Here is a 26,489-nt window from a genome sequence, read left to right as displayed (position 1 = left end):
TGCCCCCAGGAGGAGGTTGGGCACAGTTACCAGGAGGCGGGTGGATGGTGCTGGGTGGCTGAAAGACAGCTGTCTGCTACACGGGCCCCTCCAGTCCTGCCCCGAGATGTGGTGGGCGTCCAAATGGAAGCTGTCCCGGAGCCCCTCTGGCTGGAAGCAGCACCCGGCAGTCTGGCTTGGACAGGCAGCACGGGCACCTGTGGGCCCACGGTGGTGGCTCTGCACGGGCAGGCTGGGTGTTTTTCCTGGTGTGACTCTGCCGTCCTTTCTCCTGCTGCCCACATGTTCAGGAAGGAAGAACTCGCGCACGATGCTGCTCCCCCTCCTGCAGAGGTTTCCAGAACAGGTCCGAGTCTCCCTCTTCCACACACCCAACCTCCGCGGGCTCCTCCGGCTCCTTATCCCTGAGCGCTTCAATGAGACCATCGGCCTCCAGCACATCAAGGTGTACCTCTTTGACAACAGCGTCATCTTGAGCGGGTGAGCTTGCTTCCTCTGTCAGCGCCTTGCCGTACTGTTCTCCGAGTAGAAGCCAGAGAGCACGGGGAAGGGGAGCTCCGTCCCCTCCAGCCTTCAAGGACCTGCTTGTACCTTTGCCTTACCCTCTCGGTGTCTTCCACGGGGCCCTGGCTGACGCCGGAGCCAGAAGCCATGAAGGGCGATTAAAAGCTGGCTGTGGTTTACTGAGCCTTCCGTGTGTGCTCGCTGCTCTGCCAGGTCCTTGGTGTGGGCCAGCTCCGCTCCTCTGCTGCTCACTGTGACCCGGCGTGGTCTTTCCTCGCTTCATACACAAGAAACCAGAGGATGAATAACGTTGTTAGATGGAGCCGGGTGGGAATCCAGGCCCTTTGGTTCTAGAGCACAGACCCTGGGGGCCAGCTGCATCCTCTTGGGGTTGGGAGAGGGCTTCACGTTACTCTTCTGTGTCACCTTAGTGCCACCCCCGCCTGATCTCAGTCTTAGGGCCACCAGCAGGAGGAGGGCAGTGACCAACCCATAGCAGGACACACCAGTGGCCAGGTGCAGTAGCTGTTTGTTAATTGGCTGCTGCCACTGGTGTGTCCTGATACGAGTTGGTCACTGCCCTCCTCCTGCTGGTGGCCCTAAGACTGAGATCCCCAGGGCCTGCTGTCGCCCCCTCTCACCCGAGTTCTCACCTGCCACTTTCCTCCCTGTAGCGCAAACCTGAGCGACTCCTACTTCACCAACCGGCAGGACCGCTACGTGTTCTTGCAGGACTGTCCCGAGATAGCCGACTTCTTCACGGAGCTGGTGGACGCGGTGGGGGACGTGTCCCTGCAGTTGCAGGGGGACGACACGGTGCAGGTGGTGGAGGGCATGGTGCATCCTTACAGAGGTAGGGTCCTGGGCTCTGCCGCCTCCCGAGTCTGGGGGTGATGAGGGCGAGGAGACTGCCCTGGTGGCCTTGCCGCGGGCTTGGGAGACTTGGGTGGCAGAGCCTTGTTCTGCTTTTGTCTCCAGAGCCAGACAGATGTGACTCATTGGCCATTGGTCACACTCTGCGGGTGAGGGAGCTGCCGAGAAGGTGGGAGTGTGGGCTTCAGTCTGGGTGCCCTCTGGAGTGAGCCGGGGGCCTACGCTGCACTTACAAGAAGCAGCCTGCCCAGTGGCCACCCCCCTCAGGGCAGCCACCCTGACTCTAGGTACTGAGGCTCTGTGGCTCTCGGCTCCATTGAGGTCTGTGGCCTCCTGCCTGGAACGTGAAATGGGAGCGCCCTCAGCTCTGCTCACTGGGAGCAGGCAGACCCTGGCAGCGAGCGTCCCGGGTGTTTGCATTCCTGTGATTCCTGTGGCCAGGGCTTCCTGCTGGCCTTTAAGGTCTGCTGCTGCATTTGCAACAGTGCCAGCCGTGTGGGGAACGGGTTAAACCCAGACTATGTAAGGAGAGGAGCGAGAAGGGAAGAGTCCAAGTTGCGTGCCTGGTGGAAACCCTGTCCCAGGGCCGGGGTCGTGGATGCCCCCCACCTCCGCCCGCGGTCTGTGTGCTGCCCTGCCCGCCCCGTGCCTACGCGCTATACCGTAGCGTAGTGATTACTATCGTGTTTTCAATTTCATCATTAGAAGTGTGTGGAAATCAGTTTTCTCTCATTATATGAGTGCCAACATGTTATCCTCAGCTTTGCCCTTTGGCTCACAAAGCCTAAAGTATTTTCTGTCTGGCCAGAGCAGGAAGCATTGGCTTACCCCTGATCTAACTTACCAGGCCCGGCATGAACATGCGAAGAACAGGGCCCCCCCCTCCCCCCACCCCAGTTCAGGGAAGAAGGAGAGTCAGCACACCCTGGGGCCGAGGGGGTGGCTGGGCCCAGATGTGCTCCGGGGACCAGGACAGCTGGGGTGAGCAGAGCCGCAGGGCCAGTCAGCCTGAGACAGCCTGGGGGCGCCTGCCTCCCTCACCTGGCAGCTGCTGTCAGTAAGGGGGGATCCCGGCTTGGAACATTCCTCCCCTCTGTGCGGCCGTGCAGGCCTGGAAGGCACTCGGGTGAGTGTCCGTGTTCCCAGCTCAGAGCGCGTGAGCCAGTGAGGACCAGGGCAGCTGGCCTCCCCTCTCGGCCTCCTTCAGCCCTGCCTGCGGCATGCTCTGCATCAGCCTCAGAGAATCGACTTCTGAGTGTTGAAATTCCCTGTTTTTATATAGTTTTCATTCTGTTAATTTTTGCTTTTTGTAAATTCTTTCCCTGTACTGTATTTTTTATCTTTTCCTGTTGTTTCCCCTGACTTCTTGAGTTGGCTGCTTAGCTCACCAATTCTCTTACCATCTAGTGATAGCATTTAGACTCACTGCTCTCCTCGTCAGTTGTCCCTGCAGCCGCGTGTCGCCAGTGTCTGTGTGAAAACGAAGGCCCGGAGCCTGCCTGTTCACCTCTGCCCCTTGAGGCCCAGCTGGGCTGTCACCACCACTGGCCCTTTCCCAGCCTGCTTAGTCTCTGACCCCGTGAGGCTTGCTTCCCTGCTGTCCGGTCACGCTTACCCACCTGTGTCTCTATCGGACACGTGTTCTCCCTAACATGGGGCACACACACCACGCACCAGTCACTGGTGTGCAGCTTGTGTACGTGTTCCTGATGGGTCAGCTCCCAGAAGCCCCCTCAGGTCCCCAGCCAGGCATGACTGTCCTGATTTCTGGTGCCCATATCTAGGCTTGCTTGTTTTTGAACTTTCCATAAGTGGACTTGGCAGAGGCCTCTTCACTTCTCTCTGAGCGCAGGCTCCTTGTGACCCTTTCTCGGGCATTTCTGTCCACAGAGGAGCCTCCTGCAGGCCTGGCGCCTTGTGCTCGGTCAGAACGCGCTCAGTGAAGGATGTGTTGTGGCGTCTGCGCTTGCCTGTCATGTACCACGAGCCCTGTCCCGTATGTCCAGAGCCTCCATTTCTCTGTCCTTTGCCATATCTCCCTCTAGGTGACCGGGCTGCTTATTGCAAGGCTGCCAACAAGAGGGTGATGGATGTGATCAACTCAGCCAGGACCCGCCAGCAGATGCTGCACACCCAGACCTTCCACAGCGACTCCCTTTTGACCCATGAAGATGCAGCAGCTGCTGGTGACCGGAGGCCGGCCCCGGACACCTGGATTTACCCGTTGATTCAGATGAAGCCTTTTGAGATTCAGATCGACGAGATTGTCACCGAGACCCTGCTGACCGAGGCTGAGCGAGGTGCTAAGGTCTACCTCACCACCGGCTACTTCAACCTGACCCAGGCCTACATGGACCTGGTCTTGGGCACGCGGGCCGAGTACCAGATCCTGCTGGCCTCACCGGAGGTGAACGGCTTCTTCGGGGCCAAGGGGGTGGCAGGCGCCATCCCGGCCGCCTACGTGCACATCGAGCAGCAGTTCTTCAGTGAGGTGTGCAGCCTGGGGCAGCAGGCACGGGTGCAGCTGCAGGAGTACTGGCGGAGGGGCTGGACATTTCATGCCAAAGGTACATGGCAGCTGGCCAGAAGCCGGCCCACACAGGACAGCCGGGGGACAGGCAAGCACCCCCACACTCCTGCCCACACGCCATTGCCCATGGTGCTGGTTCCCGCCAGGTCCAGCCCTGCCCCTTTTCCCGTCCACAGCCCTGCGGGCGCTGCACGATCATCCCACTTACATGCATTTCAGTTATGCAGGATCTCCCTTTGATGCACCCAAAACTTATAAACTCAAATCATTGGGTGGCTGTTTAAAAAAAATGTGCACATAAGTTGTCTTGTCAACTAGATAAGAGAGACATGTGATTCGGCCTTCCCTTGCTCATCAGCATTCTCCTGCAGCGGCCCTGCCCTTCCTGGGGACAGAGAGGATTCGTTAGGGATCATTCATTTGGCATTGATCCCTAATGAATCAGTTTTTAGTCTCTTTCAGTTCCAGACACACTGCTTGTACCCAGCACAGGCCCTGCAAGGGGTAGGCAGTTTTTAGCCCAGTTTTTAGTGTCTTCCTCACCATTGCTGTTTTATCCCTCTGTGTGCCAGACCTCCACTCCTTATTTTGTTATAACACTAAGAAAATTGAGGTTATGTACATACAATACTTAAACGTGCAAGATTGCCTTGTGATGGCTCACAGTCTGAATTGCACACTTTTTACCATCTGTCTTGGGCAGTTGTGTGCGTCTATGGGGCAGCCTACATGCAGCCCAATCCCAGGTGCATGATCCACAGCGTGGATCAGCGAGTTCAGAACTTGTGCTTAGTGGGGGGACCGCCGGCCTCTGCCCCACGCCAAGTGCACGGGAGGACCGCACAGCCAACTGGGTTAGCCTGTGTGAGGGGGAGGGGTGCACAGCACGGGCCCTGGGCCCCGGGGAGGTGCCTGGCTTTCGTAAGTTCTCGCTGGTGGGTCAAAGGCCTGTTTTGCTCCTGCACCGGTCCCAGGGGCTTCCGGAAGGGCGGAGCAAGGGAGGTGGGTATGGCATGGCCATGGCCACTCATCTGCGTTGTTCAGACTCAATGTCATCTTTGAACCCTCAGGTTGAACTCTTGTTTGCTTCAACCAGTTGTTTCCATCTGGGGGTGCCCTGCCAGAAACCCTGAAGCCCAGCCTGCCCTAGACCTCCTGGGTTCAGCTCTCTGGGGTCGACCCCACCATGCTAACTTTGAAAAAGCCCCCCAGCAGACCCTGATGCCTTAAGCGCCATGGTTCCAGCTCAGGGTAGTGAGGCGGCGGGTTGGCTGGGTGGTTCCTGCTTCCCACTGCGAGGCCCACGTCCCTGCTGGGGCAGGCGGAGGTGTTTGATGTGGGCAGTGAGGCATGCCGTTGTGTTGTCAGGCTGGTCCTGGATGTGTCACGGGCCAAGCGCCACTGGTGGTCAGGCATCTCTGGGCAGGTAGGGCTAGCCAGTGGGGGATGTGGAAAGTATTTCAGGATTGACTCTGTTACTTCCTGAGAATAACAGGAGTGCCTGGGGTGGGGTATTGCAGACAGAGCTGGACTGCAGCAGGAGCTTTGAGCTCCGAGAGGATGCGTGTGCCTGTGTGTGTGGCCCAGGGAGCACGGAGGAACAGCTCGGCCTCGCGAGCTCCTTGTCTGCCCTGTGGCTGGTCCGCCAGTGGTGGGGGGGGGGTCCCTTGTTGCTCTGGGGCCCCCAGCTCAGCCTGACCCGTCAGTTCTGACTGTGCTGTGGGTTATTTCCCTGAAGCTGCGCTGATAAACGTGCAGTGACTCCCTGGTTACCGTTGAAACAGAAACACCCAACCGGCTTTTCCAGTGTTTCTCGACGCCCTTTCCCGGACTGGTGTGTTCCTGCCGCTCCCTCCCACTCTGCTGCGGGTGGGGCCCTACAATCTGGGAGTGCTGGCTTAGTGGGGAAGGCCAGGAATCCCAGTGTGGGAGCATGAGGGCGCGTGCACGTGTGTATGTATGTGTAGGGGGTGGGCACGTGGAGAGGGGCTTGTGCACAGAGAGCATCTCACCCTAATTCAGGAGCCAAAGTTCAGATCACTCAGTACTAAAGTGAGAGGGCAGGTCCTTCCCTGCTTAGTGGCCGCGGTTGACAGTGGGGGTCTTAAGTCAGACCCCCCTTTCTGGCTCATCTTTTGGTGGTCACTTCCCCAAAGCAACCTAGCACAGTGAGCAGGCAGTGCAGAGGGTGGCGTGGATTTGGACGGTCAAAGTGGTGGTCCCTTTACTGACTGCCTACCCCTTGCAGGGCCTGTGCTGGGTACAAGTAGTGTGTCTGCATTTGGGTTCCAGAAAATTCCTGCCAATGGCTGAGAAGCCAGTGCCATGATTCCCTTCCCCAAGCTCCTGTGGGATAGGCCTGGGCTGATCATAGCTCCCCCTGCTCCCAGAAGCCCTTGGGTGAGGAGAGTGGCCTGGAAAACTGTGTCCCCGCTCCCAGATCCCTGCCCCACACCAGCCTTCTGTCCGTCAGCCCTGCTCGCCCCTGGGAGTCATGCAGCCTGAAGCCTGACCGTGTGTTGAACCTGCGGGTGGCCCTGTGCATGTGGCGATGCAGGAAAGCTCCGTCTGGTCTGGGCCGCGGAAGCTGACAGGCTAGTTGGGGAGAAACAGCCTTCTTGTGGGAATGGCCACGCCGGCCAGCAGGTGCCTGTGGGTAGCAGTCCAGTCTGAAGCCAGCAGGTCTGGGGTGTATTTAGTCTGTTCTGTCTGGTAGTGCCCACTGTGTGCTGCGGCCGCGCTGCTTCTGCCCAGGCGACTACGTGGAGGCGTGCCTCACTGGAATACCTGGCCGATTTATGAGCGGGCTTCAGTTTGAATATGTATCACATTTGAATAAAACTGAGCTGCTTTAAAGACCTTGAGGGACCTTCCACCCATTAAAGGCACACTCTGGAGGCTCCTTTGGCGATGTGGTTTATCCGTTTAGTTTTTATTTGGAGTTTTGCAAAGGATGCCTATTTAGAATACCAGGGAGACCCTGTGTAAGCATGATTTGGTGGAGGGGAGTCCTGGGGTCCTGAAGCCTGGTTCTCTGCGCACACTTACCTTGGGCAGAAGTGGAGGGACCTGGTTCAGCCTGTAAAATGGCGTGATGCCTCTGGATCGTAGTCAGGAGAGGGGCGACCTGCGTGCCCTCGTGTGGCGGTCAGAGCCGTGTGGGTCCTGGGGACCAAGGGGCGATGCGCACGGCAGTGAAGATCTTGGACCCCTGAGCAAGGAGAGGTGTCCTGGTCACCTGTGGTTTTGTTGCTGTGGGTCAGTGAAGGGTGACACTGAAGCTGGAAGTCTTACCAGCATCTTCTTGCCCTTCGGGGGTGCGGGCCAGGTTGGGGTCCACGTTCAATATCAGGCAGCTGGTATCTGTTATTCATGGTTCGTCAGCTTCCTGTGGCCTGGCCCTCGCTCCTCACCCAGTGGGTACGGTGAGACGGGGCTCTGGGGGCGCAGGAGTGTTTAGACCTAACGGGGAGTGCCTCAAACCCAGCAGGAGACTCCCCGGAGTGGATGCTGGGGGTTTGAGGACCTTCGTGTTTTTGTGTCTGCTGTCGTTGGTTTTGCTTGTGTTGGGTGCTCTGTAATCAATGGCTTCTCATGGCTGCTACCTTTTAATTAATTAATTATTTTAGGGGAGGTGCTGGGGATCGAACCCAGGACCTCGTGCGTGCTAAGCACGCGCTGTGCCACTGAGCTGTACCCTCCCCATCTCTTTTAATTATTGTATTTATTTTTTAAGGACTTAGTATTTTTAGAGCAGCATTAGGCTCACAGCAAAATCGAGAAGAATCGTAGGGAGAGTTCCCACACACCTCGTGGCCTCCAGCCACACACAGCCACCTCCGCTGCATTTTTTACAGTTGAGGAACCAACAAAGACCAGAGTGTCACCCACAGTGCACAGCTTACGTCAGCGTTCACCTTGGTGTTGTATGTTCTGTGGGTTTGGACCAGCGTATGTTGACACGTCTCCATCATTACAGCATCGGACAGAGTAGCTTCACTGCCCCAAACCCCCCTGCTCTGCCTGTCTCTCCCCGCGTCCTGCCCACTCCCAGCGTCCACAGATTCTTTAACTGTCTCCACAGGTTTGCCTTTTCCAGAACGTAGTGTAGGTAGAATCGTGCAGTCTGTAACCTTTTCAAATTGGCTTCTTTCACTTAGCAATGTGCATTTATGCTGCCTCCATGTCTGTTCATGGCTTGAGAGCTCCTTGCTTTTTTTTTTTTTTTTTTAATTTATTTTTATTGAAGTATAGTCAGTTTACAATGTTGTGTCAGTTTCTGGTGCACAGCACAGGACTTCAGTCACACAGGAACATACGTTCGTTCTCATATCATATTCTTCACCACAGGTTACTACAAGATACTGAATGTGGTTCCCTGTGCTCTACAGAATAAACTTGTTGTTGAGAGCTCATTGCTTTTTAGCACTGAATGTACTCCATTTGTCTGGGCGGACCAGTTTCTCTACTCGCCTCCTAAAGCACATCCCAGTTGCTTTTGGGGACTCCTCTTTTAAACTTGGTCCTGGTCTGGAGCGGGGGGCGGGGCAGGAGCAGGACAGCTTTGTTGGCAGTTGTAAGCACTGTGTCTGCCTTGTGCCAACAAACTAACTTTAGGTCTTGGAGAGGCAGCAGCTTTGGGGGAGTCTGCGTATGAAGTGTCATCGGGCCTGGATCGCACATCGTCTTAGCCTTCTGGTCGGGGCAGGGGAGGGGGCCGGAGAGGCGGTGTACGCACCCTCACGGGGTTTCTTGCCGAGAGCCCAGCCAGCAGCCCCTCCAGGCGAGGACCACACCCCTGCTGGGGGGCATGGGCTCTGGCTGCTGCTGAGATGTTGCCTTTGATTTCGTCTGGATGCAATATTCGAGCACTAACAGCACACTGTGTGTGGCTAGGGCGGGGCAGGGCCCTTGGATTGAGAGATTTCTGGCTCCTGCTGACAGAGGACTCTGTTAATGGTTGTGAGCATTGTCACTATTTTTACTGCCTTCCCGATAGACCGCTTGGCATGGCGCCCAAAGGTGAACTTGCAGTGAGAACCGGGGCAGCTCCACCCTGTTTGCCGGGCACACGTGGGGCAGTTCTCACTTGGGAACGGCAGGTGTGCCTGGGCGCAGCGCCGCTCACCTTAGACACAGCGGGCACCAGCCTCTGTGCCTCCTCGAGGGTTTCTGTGCTGTTTCGGCAGCAGAACAGGTGATGCTGACCCATCTGAGGGTAGGACCGAGATGCCTTCTGTCTGCTCTAGTTTTCACAGGGGTCTGAGAACCCTCTAAACTTTCATGCAAAATGTAGGGGGAGGGGTGCATAATTGTGAATTTTTCTTGGAGAGGTCCTTCAGAGAAGGCCTCTAACCTGAAATGCTCACAAGCTCCTGCTGTAGAACCTCAAAGCCTTTTTATGTTTAATCATTTGTTGGAAGAGACATGATTATCTTTATTCTGTTTATTTTGTTCAAACAAGTATTTACTGGGTGCTTGCTGTGTGCCAGGCAGCATTCTAGGCATTGGGAGCACATCACTGGGGGCGAGACATACCAACTGCCTGCCCTGTGAGGTGTGTCGCTTACTGGGATGCAGATCAGAAGCAAATGAATCCAAACTTGCTGTTAAGTAGTGGAAGGGGCTGTGAAGAAAACCAGAGGAGGAGGGGGCTCCAGGCTGTTGGGGGTCTGGTGGATGGCGGTCAGGGAGGGCCTCTCTGAGGAGGTGACACTGAGCAGAGACCCTGGCAGGAGAAGTCTGGGTGGAGGGAGCCCTGGGACCATGCCTGGCTTGAAGAGCAGCCCCAGGACCGATGTGAGCGGAGCTGGGGGTGGGCGGCGAGGTTGGAAAGGGCTCAGAAACCAGGGTGAACAAGTGCGGCGGGCAGCCTGGCGGTTATGGCCCTGAAGGGGCCGTCCTTGCTAGCAGAGCGGAAGCCGGTGTCCCCCTTCCTAAAGACGAGTCCCGGGGCGCAGAGCAGGGTGTCTCCTCCCAGGGCTGGGAGGTTGCGGAAGTCTTCGGCCTCCAAGGCCAGTCCTCTCTGCTCCCTCGTGGTGAGACCCGCTGTCCCTGGTACCTAGTGCTGACATTCAGCCCCGGGCACGCTCTCCCCTCTCTCCACTACCTAACATCAGATTTGGATTCATTTCCTCGTGATGTGCATCCCAGTGTTGTCATTCCTGCTGCAGAGTCTCCCTGGTCTGGTGGTTCCGGGAATGCTGGAGATGTTGGGCCCAAAGGTCAGGCCCTAGGATGAAGACTCGGGGCTTGATAACAGGTTCACGGCCGGGCTGGGAAGTGCTGTGTTTCCCGACAGCGGGGCCCTGCCTGTCGGTCTCACCTGCTGTGTGTCCTCACCCTGACGTCCTGAGTGGCAGCACGGGTCTGGCCAGAGCTTCTGACCCCTCAGTAGGGCCTCTTGATTTCCCCTCCCCAAATGAAAATTTCCCAGCTGTCCTCGGGGCACAGACCAATAGCTGAAAACTCCTGGCTCGGTGAGCTTCCGTCTAGAAGGACTGGCGTTCACAGCAGCCCTGTGTTCTAGATTCTCTGAGGCGGGGACGCTGTGGAGCCACCGGGAGCCCTGCGCGGCCTCCCTCTCTGGGCCTCCCTCGCTGCACTAACACTGTCCCTCCAAGGCTTGCTGGAGGGTGGGGGTATCACCATTTGTGGTCTTTTGATGGAGAAAGACTGCAGATGAGACTCCTGGGGAAGTTGATGGGGTGATGGCAGACCTCACCAGGGGGTCCGTAGGTTTAAAAAAAAAAAAAAGTGGTACCTCTTTAATTGCAAGCACTCACCTGACGTCTGGGCCAGAGAGGAGAGAAGCTGAGGGAGGCAGAGGTGGCTGAGAAGAGAGAAAAGATAAAAAATAGGTGTATCATATGTTCCCAACAGGGGTGATCGCACCCCACAGAGCAGAGGCTGTTTCTAGGGGAGGGTGCTGAAAACATCTTAGTCTTACTGTATAAAAAGCCAAGCCGAGGTTCGCATAGGACACAGACAGATGCACAGTTTACCTGTTGTGGTAACGTTCCTTTCGGGGGCGGCAATTGGAAAAACTAGGAAAGCTCTCTCAGTAATGGGGACGAGCTGGGAAGCAGTGGTGCGCGGGGGTGGGGGGCTGTGTGACGGCTGCCTGCCTCTGCTGGCTGGCCCGGAGGGTCCCTTGAGGGGAGCCATCACGTTCAGGCAGATTTTACAGATAAGTAGATGAGGACCAGTCCCTTCCAACCTTCCCTGCAAGGCCCTGTGGTCTGGGAGCCTGAGATGGACAGAGTCACAGAGTCACGATTAACGTCAGCCGTGACCTATGTCAGGTCTCCCGAGTCCTAGCTCTCACCTGTCCCCTCTCTGAGCCGGCTTGGGAGAGCCAGCTGGACAGGTGGCACCGAGCAGACTCAGAGTCTTTAAGGAGCCAATCTTGGCGTCAGAAGAGTGGGAACGGTAAGGCAGGTGGAGATCTCGTCTTGTTCCTCCTGGCTCCGGCTTTGTGGAGAGGTGGGGCATGGAGGCAAGGCCTCGTGCAGGTCGGGAGCCTTTCCTGCAGAGGGTGGGGCTTGGCCCTTTGGCTCGGATGTCCCTGTCATCTGGAGCAGAGGGCCGGGGGCCGCCTGCACACCCCCTGGTCTCTTGACACGTGGTGAGGTTTGCTGCATGCACCGGCCCAGTGGGGCGGGGCCGGTGGATGGAGCAGTACCCGTGGGCAAGCGACTGGCTTTGATGTGGCCCCTGCGTGTGCTGGGGTGGCAGGCGCGTCACAGGAATAGGCAGCAGAGCGTCGTCATCTCTTTCCCAACGTGTTCTTGGAAATGCTCTTGTTCTGAGAGAATTAGGAAACGGCCTTCTATTTTGGGAGCTCAGTGTGTAGAGCATGTCATTGTTCCGCGTGCCCGTGGGCCCTTTGAAGGGTCGTGTTGGCAGAGGAGGTGGGAGGGTGTGAGGAGGCTGGCCCTGCGCAGGGGAGCCCAGGACTGATGAGTCACACTGGGTGCTCTGGGCTGGGTGCTCTGGGCACAGCCCGGCGTTGGTTGCGGGGAAGACAGGCCAGACCCGAGCCTGGGCCCCGTAGGAGGAAGGAAGCCTGGGGCAGCAGATGCCCTTGGGAGGTTAGGTTTTGGGAATTGTCTTCTTAGGAGACGTAGTTCTGATGTGCTTGGGAACTCAGGGGAGGGCCGAATAGGGGGATGGGGTGCAAAGCAGCGGGCCTGTGTCTGTTTGAGGTGACATGTAGGATTCTGAGAGAATCCGCGACCTTCACTGCACGGATGTCACTGTGGTACTGTCAGGGACAGCGAGTTTCCAGGGTGGGGGTGGAGCCAGGACCCACTGCCAGACTGCTGCTTCCACCATGTCCTCCTCCTCCTCTGTAATGTCATCTGCTCATTTTCTAGCAAAAAAGAGGAAACAGTGTTCTCTGGGGTGGGCCTGAAACATCCAGGGCCTCTGAGGTTCTCCCCTGCACTGGCTTCTAGCAGACGTTGCCTGTCTGGCCCGGAGGCTACTAAGCCCCCAGCAGGGCTCACGGCTGGCACCCCTGTGAGCTTCGCAGCCTTATGTGTCAGCAGCCTGAGCTTGGGAGAGTCATGTGGCCCTGGGGAGGCAAGGCCCAGCTTGTCTTCAGGTAGATGCGGCGTGGAGTACCCTGTTCTTATACCACATCCCTCATCACCCCACGTCGCAGCCCCTGTCTGCTTAGGGGAAGGCATCGCTGTTCCCCCTCCTGAGGGTTAGCTGGCTGCTTCCCTGAGAAGCAGGTGTGAGCTGAGCTCTGGTAGGCTGCTTTTGTCCCGTGCCTGTGGAAGGACAGTGGCCAGAGTGGGTAGCATTCTCGTGGCCAGGACGTGGCTGAGGCAGTGCAGGGAGTGGGGATGAGAGGTCCTGTGCGCTCTGGGAGGGGCTCTGGTGAGCATCGGGCAGGGGGTGAGGGTAGAGGCTGAGCACAGGCATCACCAGATTCCCTTTAAGAACCCACTCCTCGTCCTGCTTGGAAAAGAGGCCACAGCGTGCAGCGCGGCAGAAAGAGAAGTTGTTCCCCCACAGCCAGGCTGTCCCCCAGACCCTGCAGGCCCAGCACCTCCCGCAGCACCCAGGGCTAGGGCACACGTGGCTGCAGGTAGCCCTGGGCGGAGAGCAAGCCCTGCATCAGCCTGTCACCTGGTGTATTGTTCCCGCAAACCCCGTGGTGGGCTGCCCCCTCTCGGGTTGGAGCGCGGCGTGGAGATGCGGTGGCAGGTGCCGTGCTTACTTCCTGTCTGCACGTTTCCTTTTCCCTGCAGGCCTCTGGCTGTACCTGACAGGGAGCAGCCTGCCCTGTCTCACGTTGATTGGCTCTCCTAATTTTGGGTACAGGTCAGTTCACCGGGACCTGGAGGCCCAGATCGCCATCGTGACGGAGAGCCGGGCCCTGCAGCAGCAGCTTCACCAGGTTGGTTGGGGCCAGTGGGACCTCCTGGGGGGCTGGGGGCATAGCTGGGGGCCGGGTCCCCGAGGGCTGCCTCCTGCCACCATCTCCTGCTCATCTGGGGCTAAGCAGAGCAGGAAAGAACTGGGGTTCTCTCGAGCCTGCTGGGGCTGGTCCTGGGGGAGACCTGCTGCAGGGCCATCCTTTGAGGGTGCTGGCCTTTCTGCCTCCAGCCTGTGCCGCCTACGTCCTGGGGGACATGTTCATTCCCTGCATAGGAAGGGAACACTGCTGTCTCCCTGGGACATGAGCGCAGCGCTGGTTCCCAGCCTCTTCTGAGTCTGCGGATCACCTGTGAAAGGGGTTAGGCGCCGTGGTGGCTGAGGACCTGGGCCTGTTTGGGAAGAGTTTCAGGCAGCATCTGATGTTCTTGAAAAAGACCCTCCCAGGAGGTGCCTCAGAGTCGAGGGGGAGAGAGGCGTAAGGAGAGGACACCCCTAACAGACAGGAGGGCGCACAGGGAGCCAGAAAAGAGCCAAACTGGAGAAAGAACTTGGAGGCCGGTGCAGACGGGTTAGTGGGCTGAGCCACTGCAGGGCTTTGACAGCCAGCTCACATTTCCTGTGCCCTTGAGCCAGCGTGCACGGTCCTTCTGCACTAAGAACTTGGATTCTATTCATTTTACTTCTATTTTATTTACTTAAAGTTGTTTGAGACGGGGGAGGATATAGCTCAAGTGTTAGAGCGCATGCTCAGCGTGCATGAGGTCCGGAGTTCAATCCCCAGCATCTCCTCTAAAAATAAATCACTCTAACCTCCCCCTCAAAAAATAAAAAGTAAAGTTGTTTTACTTGGTAGTGACCTGGTTTAGGGTTGAATACACAGGAGATGATGGAGGTGTGTCTGGCCTACAGCAGGGGCCCCTGTGGTGTGTGGGTGGGGTCTGGAGGTGGGCGGTGTGCGGGACCCAGTGGAAGCTCGTGGGTTGTGTCTGCCTTCTACCGTGTCGGGCAGGTGACAGGCAGGCCCCTGTTTCCAGGGTGTCTTGGAATTTCTGCGTTGCTTTCCTCATGCTCGTAGTTGTAACAGGCTTTCCTTCCTTGCGGCCGTGAGGGGGAAGGCAGGCATCCTTCTTGGGAGTGCGGAGGTGGGGAGGTGGGGCTGAGCTGTCTGGCTCGGCAGCCCGTGGCCGCCGGGCACCTCCTGCTCCACTGGAGGAGACTCCCCAGCGGCCTCGTGGGAGAGCAGCCCTTTCTCCCCAGCTGGGGCTGGGGTGTCACGGGGGCGGGGCCCTGAGTCCCTGCTGCCGGCCAGCCGGGGACCAACGGTCAGGTACAGGGAGGTAGGGAGGGCACATGCTTTGCTGACCCAGGTAGGAACGGAACACAGTGGTGATTCCCAAGAGGGCAGGCCTCATTCCGTGATAGCGGTTGTTCATTTTCTGTTTAAAGTCGAGAGCAACCATGGGTGCCTGGGATTCCTTAGTGCTTTTACGTGAATCTTTGCATCTGGTTGCCTGCAGGGCTGATAGACTTTTGAGAAGTGTGTGTACATGAAACCTGGATGATCCCTGGGGTTCAAGAATTTGTGACCTTTGCAACAAAGCCTTTCCAGGGAAGGTGCGGGCTCCCTACCTGAGTCATGGGAGCGCAGGCAGCACTGCCGTAGGCCGGCCCTCAGGGCGTCAGCCTGTGTTAAGCTTTTATTCTCCAGTGTTTGGGAATTGCTGTTGCGAAACTGTTGGAGCCTTTGTTGATGGATGAGGAAATGGTAACTGCCTTGTTCCCTGGGATCTGCCTCCTGCGATCTGGGAATCTTGTCAGTGACTGAATGGGGCCTCCGTGCCGGGAAGGGCTTCATGACCAGGGCAGAGAGGAAGTGGCAGCGGTGGGCCCTGGGTGGCCGGCGGGAGAATCTGATCTGCTCAGCAGATCACAGATGCTCTGGTGAAGCTTCCAGCAAATGGCCCAGGAGGTTCCAGTAGACGCCGGCTGGCCTCAGAGTGGGCTGGGGCAGTGGGGGGAGGACAGACCAGCCTCAACGCCAGGATCTCTGGGACTTTCACTCGGTCGCTAAGAGCTGGGTTTGCACAGACAGTAGACAGTGGTCAGTGTGAACGTGGCCTCGGGCCAGGACCAGGTCTCCATGAGTCTCGGTTGATTTAGGAGAGCAAGTCTCTGCCCAGGGTCCTGTGCAGGCCCCTCTCCACCACTTCCTGAGTAAGGGGACTGAACCCACATCCTGGATCTTGAGAAGAGCTGGGCCGGTTGTGGTCAGGAGCTGCTTTCCCAAGTGACATATTTGGGATATTTTCTTTTTCTTTCCAAACCTGAATCCCAGGGGCTTTGGATGGTGGGAGGGTGCCGTGCAGCCCTTCTGTTCTTTAGAGGCACATTGATTTCTCTGCCTTTGAAATGCAAAAATGCATTTCTGGATGATTCCACCTGTGTATTTATATACTGGGACTGCAGCCACCCTCTGGAGAGGCCCATATGCTGCCCGGTCCTGGGACTGCCTGGCCGCACAACCTCCCACAGCCTGGAAAGTCCCCAAAACCCCGCTGCCTCGGTTCCTGCTCTCAGAAGCCGCCTCTGGAGTCCTCCCTGGGACACAGGGAAGGGCCCTGTTCATGTCACAGTGGGCACCGGGGTGGGGAGATTTTTTTTTTATCCGAATCCGAAGTCCCTCCCTTTTACTCAGTACATACAGTAAAAACTGAAAGCTTCCTGGTTTTGTTCGGAGAACACAGTTTACCACTCGTGACCTCAGACAGACTCTCTTGAACGGCATTGTAACCCCCATCAGCTGACTTCCTTCTGTGTCCCTATGTGGAGTCTGGGAGGAAACTTAAGTGTTTCTGGTAATTTAATTGAAATCTTGGCTGCGTATTCATTTGAAAACATAAAGCCGGAGCCGGGTTTGTGGAGACTTCAGCAAAGCAGCCCCCCGAGCCCAGGGCTGGCTCCTCTGTCGGCCATCCAGCTGTGGTCAGCGGGCAGAGGGTGTGGAGCGGCGCGGGTCTGCTCGGACCGGAGGTGCTGGGGACCCTGGCCCTGGGAGCACCGCGTTCTTGACCAGGGAGTCAGCGTGGAAGACTGCAGCGAGTAAAGAATTTCTCCAACCCTTGACGGGAAGAGCTGCAGACAGATTCCGTAGTGTTCTGGAGGGCAAGACGCCCTCCATCCCCTGTCCTCGTGGGGGCAGAGGAGTCTGCCAGGAACACGGCTTCCATTCCTGCCCCCGGAGGAGGGAGCGTCCAGCGCCCCGTGGGGTGGGGTGGTACCATTCCGGTGCTTCCTGGTGTTTCTGGTCCCACAGGGGACAGTTTTCCAAGCTGCTGCTGTGGGGTCCTCGCGATGGCATGGGGTGGTCAGTACGTGCTAGATGAAGGGACATAAGATTCAGAGAGGGACGTCCCGGCCTCTGGCGGTGGAAGCAGAATCACACACCCTGACTGCTGCCTCCTGCCCTTCGAATGCGTCCATACCTTATTAAGGAAACAGCACTTTTGTCGGGAGTCAGTGTTTTAAAAAGAGGCAGTTTCTCCTCTCAAAGATTCTAAACACAATTCAAGATAAGACTTAGATCAGTATTTTTTAATTAACTTGTTTTAAAATATGAAAATAATTGTTCAAGGTAAAAACTGAGAAAAATGAGAAGATCCTAACCCTCTCACCCGGAGAGAGTGGCTGAAATCGTTTTGGTCGTTCCTGGCCAGTCTTCTTCTGTGTGCACGTGGAGAGGCGTGCCTTTTCTTCTTCATGGAATTAAGATTATGTTGTGTATGTTAATTCATGTCCGGTGTCTTTGACTTAATATATTGCGCACTTTCCATATCACTAAGAACATGTTCTTCTAGAAGATGATGATTTTATGGTGAACGCTGGTGTTTATTATATTTGGTTGTTGGACGTTTAGGTGGTTTCCAGTTCTTCTGTTACAAACTTCGGTGTGATAAATACCAGTGCACAGAAACCTTCGTGCGTGGTTATTTTCTTGGGATAAACTCTTGCAAGTGGAGCTTTTCAAGGCTTTTGACACCTGTTGCCAAATCGCTCTCGAGACAGATGATCTGACCTCCCCTTTCCATCAGCAGCGTCTGAGGGCATCTGCTCCCTCTGCCTTTATCAGCAGGGAGTGATACTATTACAAAATTACCTTTTGCCAGTTTGAGAAGAGAAAAAAAGAACTGTCTCATTAAAAAAAAAACTCATTATTTTAACTGGCACTATATCAGTTAGGGAGGGTGAACTTTTGAACAGTTTTTCCACCAGCTGTATTTCTTTCACTCTGAGTTGCCTGTTCCACATGCGTCTCTGTCTTCAACGTGCAGACATCCTGGCTTCCCTAGCTTTTCGAAAGCATGTTTACAGGGCCACCCGTCCCGGCCCCCGAGCCTCTGGGCCGGCCGGACGCGCGGAGTCGGACACCCGGCACGGTTGCTGACTCCTAACTCTTGTTTGTTCCTCCCCCCCAGGAGCAAGAGCAGCTCTACCTGAGGTCAGGTGTGGTGTCCTCTGCCACCTTTGAGCAGCCGAGTCGGCAGGTGAAGCTGTGGGTGAAGATGGTGACCCCACTGATTAAGAACTTCTTCTGAGGACAACAGGTGCGGACCCCAGCCCACCAGTGCGGTTTACCAGGGGCTCACTGGGGAAGTCAGGGGGTGGGAGCTCTCCACTTGGCGGCTTTCCGGGGTGCTTTGTCCTTGGTTATATACCAAGGGGCGTGTGTCTGGGGTGGCAGACGGTTCTCAGTGCCTTTTGAAGCCTGATTCTAAGTTAGGCAGCCCTCTCACCTTCTGTCAGGTCCCAACTCTCCGCGAATCCCGGGTCCCGGGGAGGCAGCGGTGGGGTCCGTGTCTGGGTGCGTGTCTGTCCTCCTGTCCCTGGGGCTGGGGACTCTGCGCTCCCCGCCTCCCGCCAAGTGCATGTTCCTGAAGGCCTTGGGGGCGGGTGGGGGAGCGGTGCTGGCTTGTCTCCCGGGCCAGCTGCAGCTGCGGGGATGAGAGTGCGGGTCAGACCTTGGGGCTGACGTTCCTGTGACGCGCTCTTGCGGAGACACGCTGTCCTCCGTGCTGGCAGCTCTGCCCACCCAGAAGGAGCCTGCCCTGCGCAGAGGCTGCCGGCTGTGCTCCCAGGGGATGAGATGAGGCCTGACCTGAGTGGCCTCTGGGCTCTCTGGACGCTGGGGAGCCGGGCAGGGTGCGGCTGCCATTAGAGCTGGGGTCTTTCCTCAGTGACCCTCCGTGTTCCAGATCCCTTCGGACCTGGACCTCAGCCCCAGTGGCCCCGGGTGGGATGTTCTGAGATAGACCCTGCTAGCCCAGCCCACAGCATGGTGGGGGTCAGGGAGGGACAGGCTGCGTGAGGACGAGGGCACGAGGTGTGGGGCTGAGCGCGTTGGCTCCGTGCGGAGTATGTTCCACAGGGCCTGGTACCTGCCCCTGGTTCTCTTCTCACCTTCATTTTGAAGAACTATTTTCTTCTATCATTTTTAGTTTTTTCTCAACATTTTAATTACTTTTCATTTTATTCAAATACCACGCACATTTAGAGGGTAAAACGATACTAAAAGACCAGCAGTGCAGCTGTTCCTGCCCTTCCTCCCCTCCAAGCAGCCACTTACGGTCCTGTCATCTGTCCCCTCTGGTGTTTAGCCTGTGCTCCTCCCCTGCCCCCAGCGTCTCCAGGAGCAGATTTCAAAACCACTGCTCAGTCCACATGTTCAGGTGCTTGAACCTTGCACAGAGAGGAGTGTTCCAGAGAGAAGGCCTCGCAGCCCCAGGGCATGCAGCCCATCCTTCGGGGGCGAGGCGAGATTCCATTCCTGCCCGTTGCTTCCTGTGCTTCCCTCCCAGGAGCGGGCGGTTAACCTTGACTGCACTGCCTTGCTGTGTGTGGAGGGGCTCCAGTGCTGGGAGCACCTCTTAGACTAGGCGCAGCCACAGCCCCTCCCCCGGGGCCGGGCCCATCTGCCGGGCTCTGTGGTTGGGAGTCGGGTAGAGTGGTGGCCACACCGCCCTGGGGCAGCGGCACATCAGTTAACACTGTTTGTCTTCAAACCAGTTATTAAATTGTCCTGTGGGACAATTAGAGGAGGAAAGCCAAAAGAATGTGCTAGGGCCCTGGGCTTCTGTCTGGAGAGAGGCTTCAGTAAATGGCATTTGTGTCCCTGCAGCTGCTGTGGGACCAGAGTGAGCGCTGTGCCACAGCCGGGCTTGAGCAATCGGTGCCCTCCCCTGGTTTCTGCCTTCAGGGCGGTCCTGGGGGGCTCTCCTCTCCCCACCCTCTGCCGGGAGCTCACCCCAGCCCGGGCCCCACCCTGCTGTCCACCAGGCCGCTGTGGCCTCGGAGCTCCTCCTGTCCCAGTCCGTGTCTCCCAGAGACTGGATTGCAACTCTGAGGTGAATTGTCTCTTGCAAAGTTTGGAGAGAATTTTATCAACTACCCACAACATGTAGTGTGGGATAATTGACTATTTTGTTCTAGGCTTTAAAGGCAAAATTGGAAAACCTTCCCATTCTGTAGTTATTACCAGGGATTAAAAACGACTTTCCTGGTGGCCACTGGCAGTTTTATCTCCTCCAGTCAGAGGAGTGGCTCCCCTGTCCCTCCGGCCTGGACACGAAGGGCAGCAGCGACCCCTCCTGGCCAGCAGAGGTGGTTGTCCGGAAGCCAGGCTCTTTTTGCCTTCCAAAGGAGTGGGTTCTCTGGGCCCCAGGCTCATTGTAAATGATTGCCCTCAGAGTTAGGGGTTCTGGGGCCTCTTCTTCACCCATGGTTTAGGTGAGAATACTCAGAGTTTTCACAGGCCTTCAGGATCAGCAAGGCCAGGTAGTCCCGGGGCCTGCCTCCGCTCTCAGGCCAGAAACCACCGAGGATGCTGGCGCAGGGGCCCCCCCTGGGGCCCACGTTATCTAGAGTTCGTGGGCCCCTTCAGCTGCCTTCCCTGTTCTGTCCGCATCCCGCTCTCCTTGCCTGCCCCGAGTGGCAGCCCAGCTGCCTTGCTGGATGGCCCTGCATCAGCTCGGCCACAGAGCCAGGCAGGTCTCGGGCTTGCCGCTCCACTCCTGCTGAGGTCATTCTGGCTGCAGATAGAAGCACCCCCTGCCAGTCAGACGGGGGGGCCTGAGGTCTTGGCCAGGTTTGTCCCAGGGCAGCCTCCCACCTGCCTGGGAGCAGGAGCCCACAGAGGGAGGCGGGACGAGATCGGCCACCACTCGGCCCTTCCTGCTGGCTGGTGGGCAGGCTGCCGGCCACCTCGCGCAGCGGGCCGTGTGTGTGGACTGCCTTTCCTTAGCCTCGTCTCCGCGTCTGGAGCACAGGCCGGGCCCTGAGCCACCCGGGCCCCTGCTGTGCTCAGCCCCCGGTTCTGACGCCTGCGGACCAGCTTGCCTCTCGGGGAGTTGGGGTTTCCTGGCTCCTGAGCAGCTCTCGCTTTTATGCCGACTTGGGCTTGGTCTGTTCTTTTTTTCCAGTTTGTTTAGATGGTAGGTTAGGCGGTATGAGGTTTTTCTTGTTTCTTGAGGAAGCCTATGTTGCTGTGAACTTCTTAGAACTGCTTTTGCTGCATCCCATAGATTTTGGAAAACTGCTTTTATTTTCATTTTTCTTGAGGTGTTTTCTGATCTTCTCTGATTTCTGCATTGACCCATCAGTGTTTCGGTAGCATGTCGTTTATCGTCTAAGTGTGTGTGTGTGTGTGTTTCCTGTTTTCCTTCCTGTGATTGGTTTCTACTGCCAGACACCATCCTGGTTGGAAAAAAAATGCTCAATACACTTTGTATCCTTTTAAATTGGTGGAGATTTGTTTTGTGGCCTAGCATGTGACCCATCCTGGTAAAGTTCCATGTGCACTTGAACGTGTGTTCTGTTTTTGGATGGAATGTCCTGTGGATATCCACTAAGTTCAGCTGGTCTAATTAAGACCACTGTTCACTGATTTTCTGTCTGGATCGTCTGTCCACTGACATAAGTGGTGTGTTAAAGTCTTCTATTGCTGTATCACCGCCAGCGTCTTTGTCTACTTCCGTTAGTGTTTGCTCTACACCTTTCCTACGTTAGGTGTGTACATGTTAACGAATGTTGTATCCTCTTGTGTTGACCCCTTTATCGTTATACTTTCTTTTGTTAAAGAGTTTAACACAAAACCCACTGTCAGGAGGCAGGAAGTGAGAACCGATTGTGGAGGGAGGGAGACAAAAGACCTTGAAGATGCTGCCCCAGAACTGAGACGGGAGCCGTGGGCCACTTACCCATGACCTCCCCAGACACAAACACATGTTTAAGGTGGTCCCTGAGTCTGTGTTCATCATGTCCCGTTCCCACAATTTCAGAAAGTGGGCAGGTGCCAGGGAAGCTCTTGAGCTGCATGGAAATGGCGCCTCCGTGGAATAGTTTGCTCTCAAAATTCCTGGGCAGGGAGGAGGCATGACTATAATTTTCTTCCTAGAGAGAAGGGTAGACTGCTTTAGGGGACGGTGCCCGTGGAGGGGCAGCTCCGGTGGATGTGGGAACACCCTGGCCCCTCGTTGGGGGTAGGGGTCGCTGGCCTGTCGCATCAGGCCTCCAGCTCTAACCCTCCATGCTGCTTGTGGGAAAAAGTGGAATTAAGGGTTGGGGGGCGTGGTTCCTAGGATGCTCACCTGGCTGCTTGGGCTTGGGGGACTCACCCTAAGGCTGTACCAGGCCCTTGGTGGCTGCTGGCTCAAGCGAATCAGACACAAGTGAGTGGCTTCATTGTTTTAATCCAACCCACGCCCCCTCTTCCACACTGCCCTCCACCCTCTGGCTAGCCCAGATGTGCGTGGCTGTAAAGTCTCAGTTATTTAGGAGAACAGAAAGCAACCATCAGTTCCTGTGAAAGTAAGAGGTGGTTGCAAGGCTGAGTTTCTAACTGTAAATTTGGAGTTGTGGTCAGGACCCAGCCCACGGCGCCAGCTAGACCTGCAGGAGCAGTGCCACGGCGGCCAGGATCCACTTGGCTGCCTTCTCTTTGGTCTTCAGGTTAAAGGTCCAGACGTAGGTGGGGCCGCGGATGCGGGTTTTGTACACCGGGCACTCATAGATGTTCTTGGTTTCTGTGCGGTCCACAGGGATGGCCTTGATGAAGATGACAGGCATGGCTGGCGTCAGCTCCTTCAGCCGTGCTTCGGCGATGACTCCGGTCTGGGTGTCCCAGCGAGCTCCTGTGGGGACAGGGCGGCCGTGGTGAGACGACTGGTTCCTGTCTTGTGTGCGGGTACTGAGGGGAGGGGCCTGGCACCCCACCGCCCGTGCAGACACGGGCATCGCTAAAAGCGGGGCTGTCAGAGGACTGGGTCGGGGACAGCTCAGCCCTGAAGCTCCTGGAGCCCTTGTTTACAGTTGGGGTGTTTTCAGAGTCTCAAATACCTGTCAGCCTTCTTAATTTTAGTGGCAGGAACTCATAACAACTCCAGCTGAAGATTACAGATTAACGCTCCGATCCCCCTCCGCTGGACTGTCCCACGCGCCCATACGCAGTGTAAATAGCTACGTATGCACGTGGAGCTGTCGTTGCCTTTAACCAGCCTGCTGCTCTTTTACTCACCCTAGCTCATGGTTGTTTCCTGTCTGTAATTCCAAAATAAACATGGAGAATGGCTATGGCAACGCTTGGCTGTGGTGACGTGGGCATTGGGGCGCCCAGACACCCCCACAGGTAAAGGGGTGATGGCAGTCGCTGAGAGGGACGGGCTCCTGCTGGAGTAATTGGCTAAGGAAATGGACCGCCTGCCTGGTGGTCCTGTCTGGCAGGATTGGGGTGACGTGGGCGGAGCTGAATGAGCGCCAGCCTTGCATGTCCTCCCCCCCACCCTCCGCTGGGACCTGGCTATGCGAGGGCCTCCCTTCCCTGGAAACCTGGTCCCCAAGATGGGCAGTGGCAGCAGCTTGGCTCAGGGAGATGTGGACAGAGGCAGAGGTAGGGCCCTCTCAGATGGTGTCCCCATCCCCATGGGCCCAAGCACCTCCCCCTGTGCCCCCATTACCTTCCATGAAGAGCCCGTACACGTAGGAACCCTCCCGAGGGGGCGCAGTCATGTCCTCCCGGCTCTTCTTGGTCACCTCCACGGACAGACACATCTTGTCCAGCGGCCACTCGTTCTTCCTGGCCATGGACTGCATGATGGCCGTGAGGAAGGACTGCGGGTTGAAGAAGCCGGCCAGCCACACCGTGGTGGGCAGCGCAAAGTCCGTTGTCCAGGCCTCGAGCTCCTGGAGAGGATGTGAGCAGGACAGCGCTGGATCCCCACGCCCCGCAGGGCGGACCGAGGTCAGGGGAGGGCTGCCTGAGTCGCCACTTCACTGTCTGGCTCGCTCTTAAATGTGCGGACGGGAAGAGCAGGCCCCAGGAGGGGTGGTTCAGCGACAAGAGAACAGGGAGGCTGAAGGAGGCGGCTGCTCTCCACCCCTGCCGCCCTCAGGAGGCGCTCGCCCTGACGGGGTTCCTGGAGCCCGGCCCTTCCAGACCTGCTCCAACAAAGGCCAGGCCAGTAGGGGCCTCGGGCGGGTGGGGACGCACATTCCCCCTTCACAGCATCACTCCCCAGGCTCTGGGGGCAGGTTTGCTGAGAGTCAGGGCAGCGGCTCCTCGGACGACTGTCCTTACCCTAATTCGGAGCAGCAGGTCAGCGTACCAGGCCGCCAGGCCCATCATGGAGGGGTAGGCCCGGGCCATCCACGTTTCGGGCACAGTGTCATAGAACAGGGCCATGGACAGGTCCTCCATATCGGTCGTGATGGTCAGTTCTCCCTGGGGGTCACACGGACAGGGTGCTGGGGCGATCGGCACAGATGCAGACCCAGTCAGTCCCAGGCCTCGTTTCATCCGCTCCCAGGAGGTGCCCCCCCACCCCACCATGTGTGTCGTGAATTGGATGTAGGTCTGTTCGGTACCTCAGAGATGCCCAGTGGTGCCCACTGCTCCAAAGCAGGGAGCTCAGCGGGCCGAGGCCCAGCAGCCCGGGGCAGCTGGTTTTGCAGCTGAGCTAGGTTGGCCTGCGGTGGCCAGCCCCCGTTGAGTCACGCCCCGGGTCCTGCCCACCGTGTCTTTACCTTCAGCCCCAGGTTCAGCTCCTTTAGCGAGCGGCGCATTTCGTTGGTTAGGATGTTCATTCTTTCACATTCTTGGAAGGCGACGACCACGTAGGGGGTCTTCTCGGATGCCTTGGCCATGATCTCAGCCATGTTGAACGTCTCTGGGATCTTCTCCAGGATCTCGTCCAGCACGGCCTTCACCTGGAAGCCAGTCCCCAGCCAGCCCGCGTCACGGCACCTGCACTGGCCAGCCCTCCCCCCCGCGCCAGGCCGAGCCCTGGAGCAGGGCAGGTGGAGCTGCCAGAAAAACAGGACCATGGAGGTGCAGCCCCGCGTCTGACCAGGAGGAGGGAATCCTGGCCCTCAGGGTCTGCCGTTCTGGTCTGGTTGCCAAGGCTGCGTGGCTGTGGCCGTGGCCGTGCGAGCATCTGGCTGCACTAGCCTGGTGCCTTCAGACATCCCTGAGGCCACCGGCTTCTGGGTGGGGGACCATGACCTTGTCCTCCAGGTGGGCTGTCTGCAGGGACTGCTGGTCACACCCTCTCCAGGGGTGGCTCACACAATGGTCCTGAACCCCACTGCCCGTCAGCAGACCTCTGGTTTGAATCATTAGACAAAGAAAAGATCATGGCGCCTCGCAGCACTGAGGGTCTTCCAATCAAGAATTTGTCTGCTTCCTGGGAAGCTCAGTATTTGCGTAATTTTTAGTAGAACTTGTCTGGATTATTTCAAAAAGTGCCAGGGTGCCGATCCCTCTGGAAATGGCAGAGGTGAACCTCACCAACGGGAATTTATTCAATGCTCCAGCATTGCCTGGGCTTTTCTGCTGCTTTGAGTGTGTGAGGTCTGCCCACCATGATCCTCTAAGCTCATCCAGGGGGACTGTTCTGGTGTCTGGGCTGCCCTGCGGGGGCGACACGTGCTGCGCTCCCACGGTTGGGGAGGGGCAGGCGCTCTCGTGGGCGCTCACCTCGCAGAGTCAGAAGCTGCAGAGAGGGAGGCACGGGACTGCTCCCGGGGTCCCGGAGGTCCCCCAGATCCTGGAGGCTGAGCCTCTGGAGCTTGACTGTGCGGGTCCTGCTGAGGCTGCAGCTCGGCCCTGGCCCATCAGCTGGCCTGCAGGCCCCCCAAAGAGGTCCCAATTCCGAGGTCTGGGGTAGGGTCCCATGCGGTTGCTGACAAGTTCCCAGGGGCTGCTGCTCATCAGTCAGGCACACGTTGCGACCCCAGGTCCTGGGCCCTGCCCTTCCTCTGGCGCTGGATGGGTAGTAAACCCGGCTCCTACCTTCTCCTCACGGGACACGCCGGTGCCTGCTCCCGAGTCAGTCTCTTTGGGCTGCATTTCCAGGACAGTGCGGAACAGCTTCTCCGAGGTGACTGTCAGGAACCCAATCTCCGCGTTGGGATGCAGGCCGTACAGGTAGGGGCTCTCAGGGGGCAGGTTCTCGTCGATATATTCGTGGTAACCCTGCAGTGGGGAGGCAGGTGAGCAGGTGGGGCTGTGCCAGCTGGACCCGTGTCCTCTACTTGTTGGGCTTTGTGTACCAGAATGTTCTGCCCGCGTCGTGCCCTCTGCACTGACCCCACTGGTTGCCTAACCCCCTTCAGGGCTGCTGCCCGGCTACACGGAGGAAGCCCCACTCCCCTCCGTAGACGCTGTGTGTCAAGCCCTCGCGTCTGGGCAGCCTGGCCGCCGGACTGATAACGGGTAACCCATCTGCGGGGGAGCCTGTGGGTAGGCACTGACCTTGTAGTCCAGGTTGGGGGGGATCTGGAAGCCGGGGGCCAGCAGGATCTCCCCCTCCAGCATCTCTGCCCGGACATACTCTGCCAGGTACGTCCTGCAGAGCCGGCGGTCCCAGTCGTCGGTGATGTGGCCGCCGTACATGATCTCCCCAAAGAGGTAGCGGAGGTCGTCCCAGGGCACCTTGGGAAGGGTGGCCGCCGTCAGGGTCTGCCTGGGTCTGCTAGTCTCTCCTTGGTCACCCCTGCCTCCTCCTCACCCACCAGGTCTGCAGGGTCACCTGCTGCCCTCAGTCACCAGGCCCAAGGCCGGCCCTCCTCCCCTCTGGCCTGGCAGCCAGCCCCTCCTTGACGCTTTTCCCCCTGGGCTTCTGCCTCCGCCCCCACCACGACG

General features: G+C 57.6%; 2 protein-coding genes across 14 annotated transcripts in view; one reads left to right on the top strand and one right to left on the bottom strand.

The window, feature by feature from the left end:
- The window catches only part of PGS1 (phosphatidylglycerophosphate synthase 1), a 72,376-nt gene that overhangs the window by 25,612 nt on the left and 20,275 nt on the right, over positions 1 to 26,489 (top strand). For 4 of the 11 annotated variants that reach the window (XM_064495453.1, XM_064495449.1, XM_064495459.1 and 1 more), the window contains exons 5-11: positions 291 to 480; positions 1,179 to 1,357; positions 3,423 to 3,995; positions 13,171 to 13,319; positions 17,773 to 17,901; positions 22,390 to 22,504; positions 22,871 to 22,927. In XM_064495453.1, coding sequence (XP_064351523.1) covers positions 291 to 480; positions 1,179 to 1,357; positions 3,423 to 3,995; positions 13,171 to 13,319; positions 17,773 to 17,892 — 1,211 coding nt within the window. In that variant the 3' untranslated portion in view covers positions 17,893 to 17,901; positions 22,390 to 22,504; positions 22,871 to 22,927. Of the gene's footprint in view, positions 1 to 290; positions 481 to 1,178; positions 1,358 to 3,422; positions 3,996 to 13,170; positions 13,320 to 17,772; positions 17,902 to 22,389; positions 22,505 to 22,870; positions 22,928 to 26,489 lie in introns of those variants that run through there. The other 7 variants (XM_064495454.1, XM_064495452.1, XM_064495450.1 and 4 more) reach the window with 7 other exon arrangements.
- Positions 22,026 to 26,489, bottom strand: part of DNAH17 (dynein axonemal heavy chain 17) — a 104,839-nt gene continuing 100,375 nt past the window's right edge. For 2 of the 3 annotated variants that reach the window (XM_064495447.1, XM_031469216.2), the window contains exons 75-80: positions 26,100 to 26,279; positions 25,638 to 25,820; positions 24,371 to 24,553; positions 23,925 to 24,068; positions 23,305 to 23,530; positions 22,026 to 22,482 (exon numbers count right to left, since the gene is read on the bottom strand). In XM_064495447.1, the coding sequence (XP_064351517.1) occupies positions 22,235 to 22,482; positions 23,305 to 23,530; positions 23,925 to 24,068; positions 24,371 to 24,553; positions 25,638 to 25,820; positions 26,100 to 26,279 (1,164 nt within the window). In that variant the 3' untranslated portion in view covers positions 22,026 to 22,234. Of the gene's footprint in view, positions 22,483 to 23,304; positions 23,531 to 23,924; positions 24,069 to 24,370; positions 24,650 to 25,637; positions 25,821 to 26,099; positions 26,280 to 26,489 lie in introns of all 3 variants that reach the window. The other variant, XM_064495448.1, reaches the window with a different exon arrangement.

This window comes from Camelus dromedarius, chromosome 16 (assembly GCF_036321535.1).
Source record: "Camelus dromedarius isolate mCamDro1 chromosome 16, mCamDro1.pat, whole genome shotgun sequence".
Classification (NCBI taxonomy): domain Eukaryota; kingdom Metazoa; phylum Chordata; class Mammalia; order Artiodactyla; family Camelidae; genus Camelus; species Camelus dromedarius.
The sequence above is the reverse complement of the archived record's forward strand: the minus strand, read 5'-3'. Positions and strand labels throughout refer to the sequence as shown.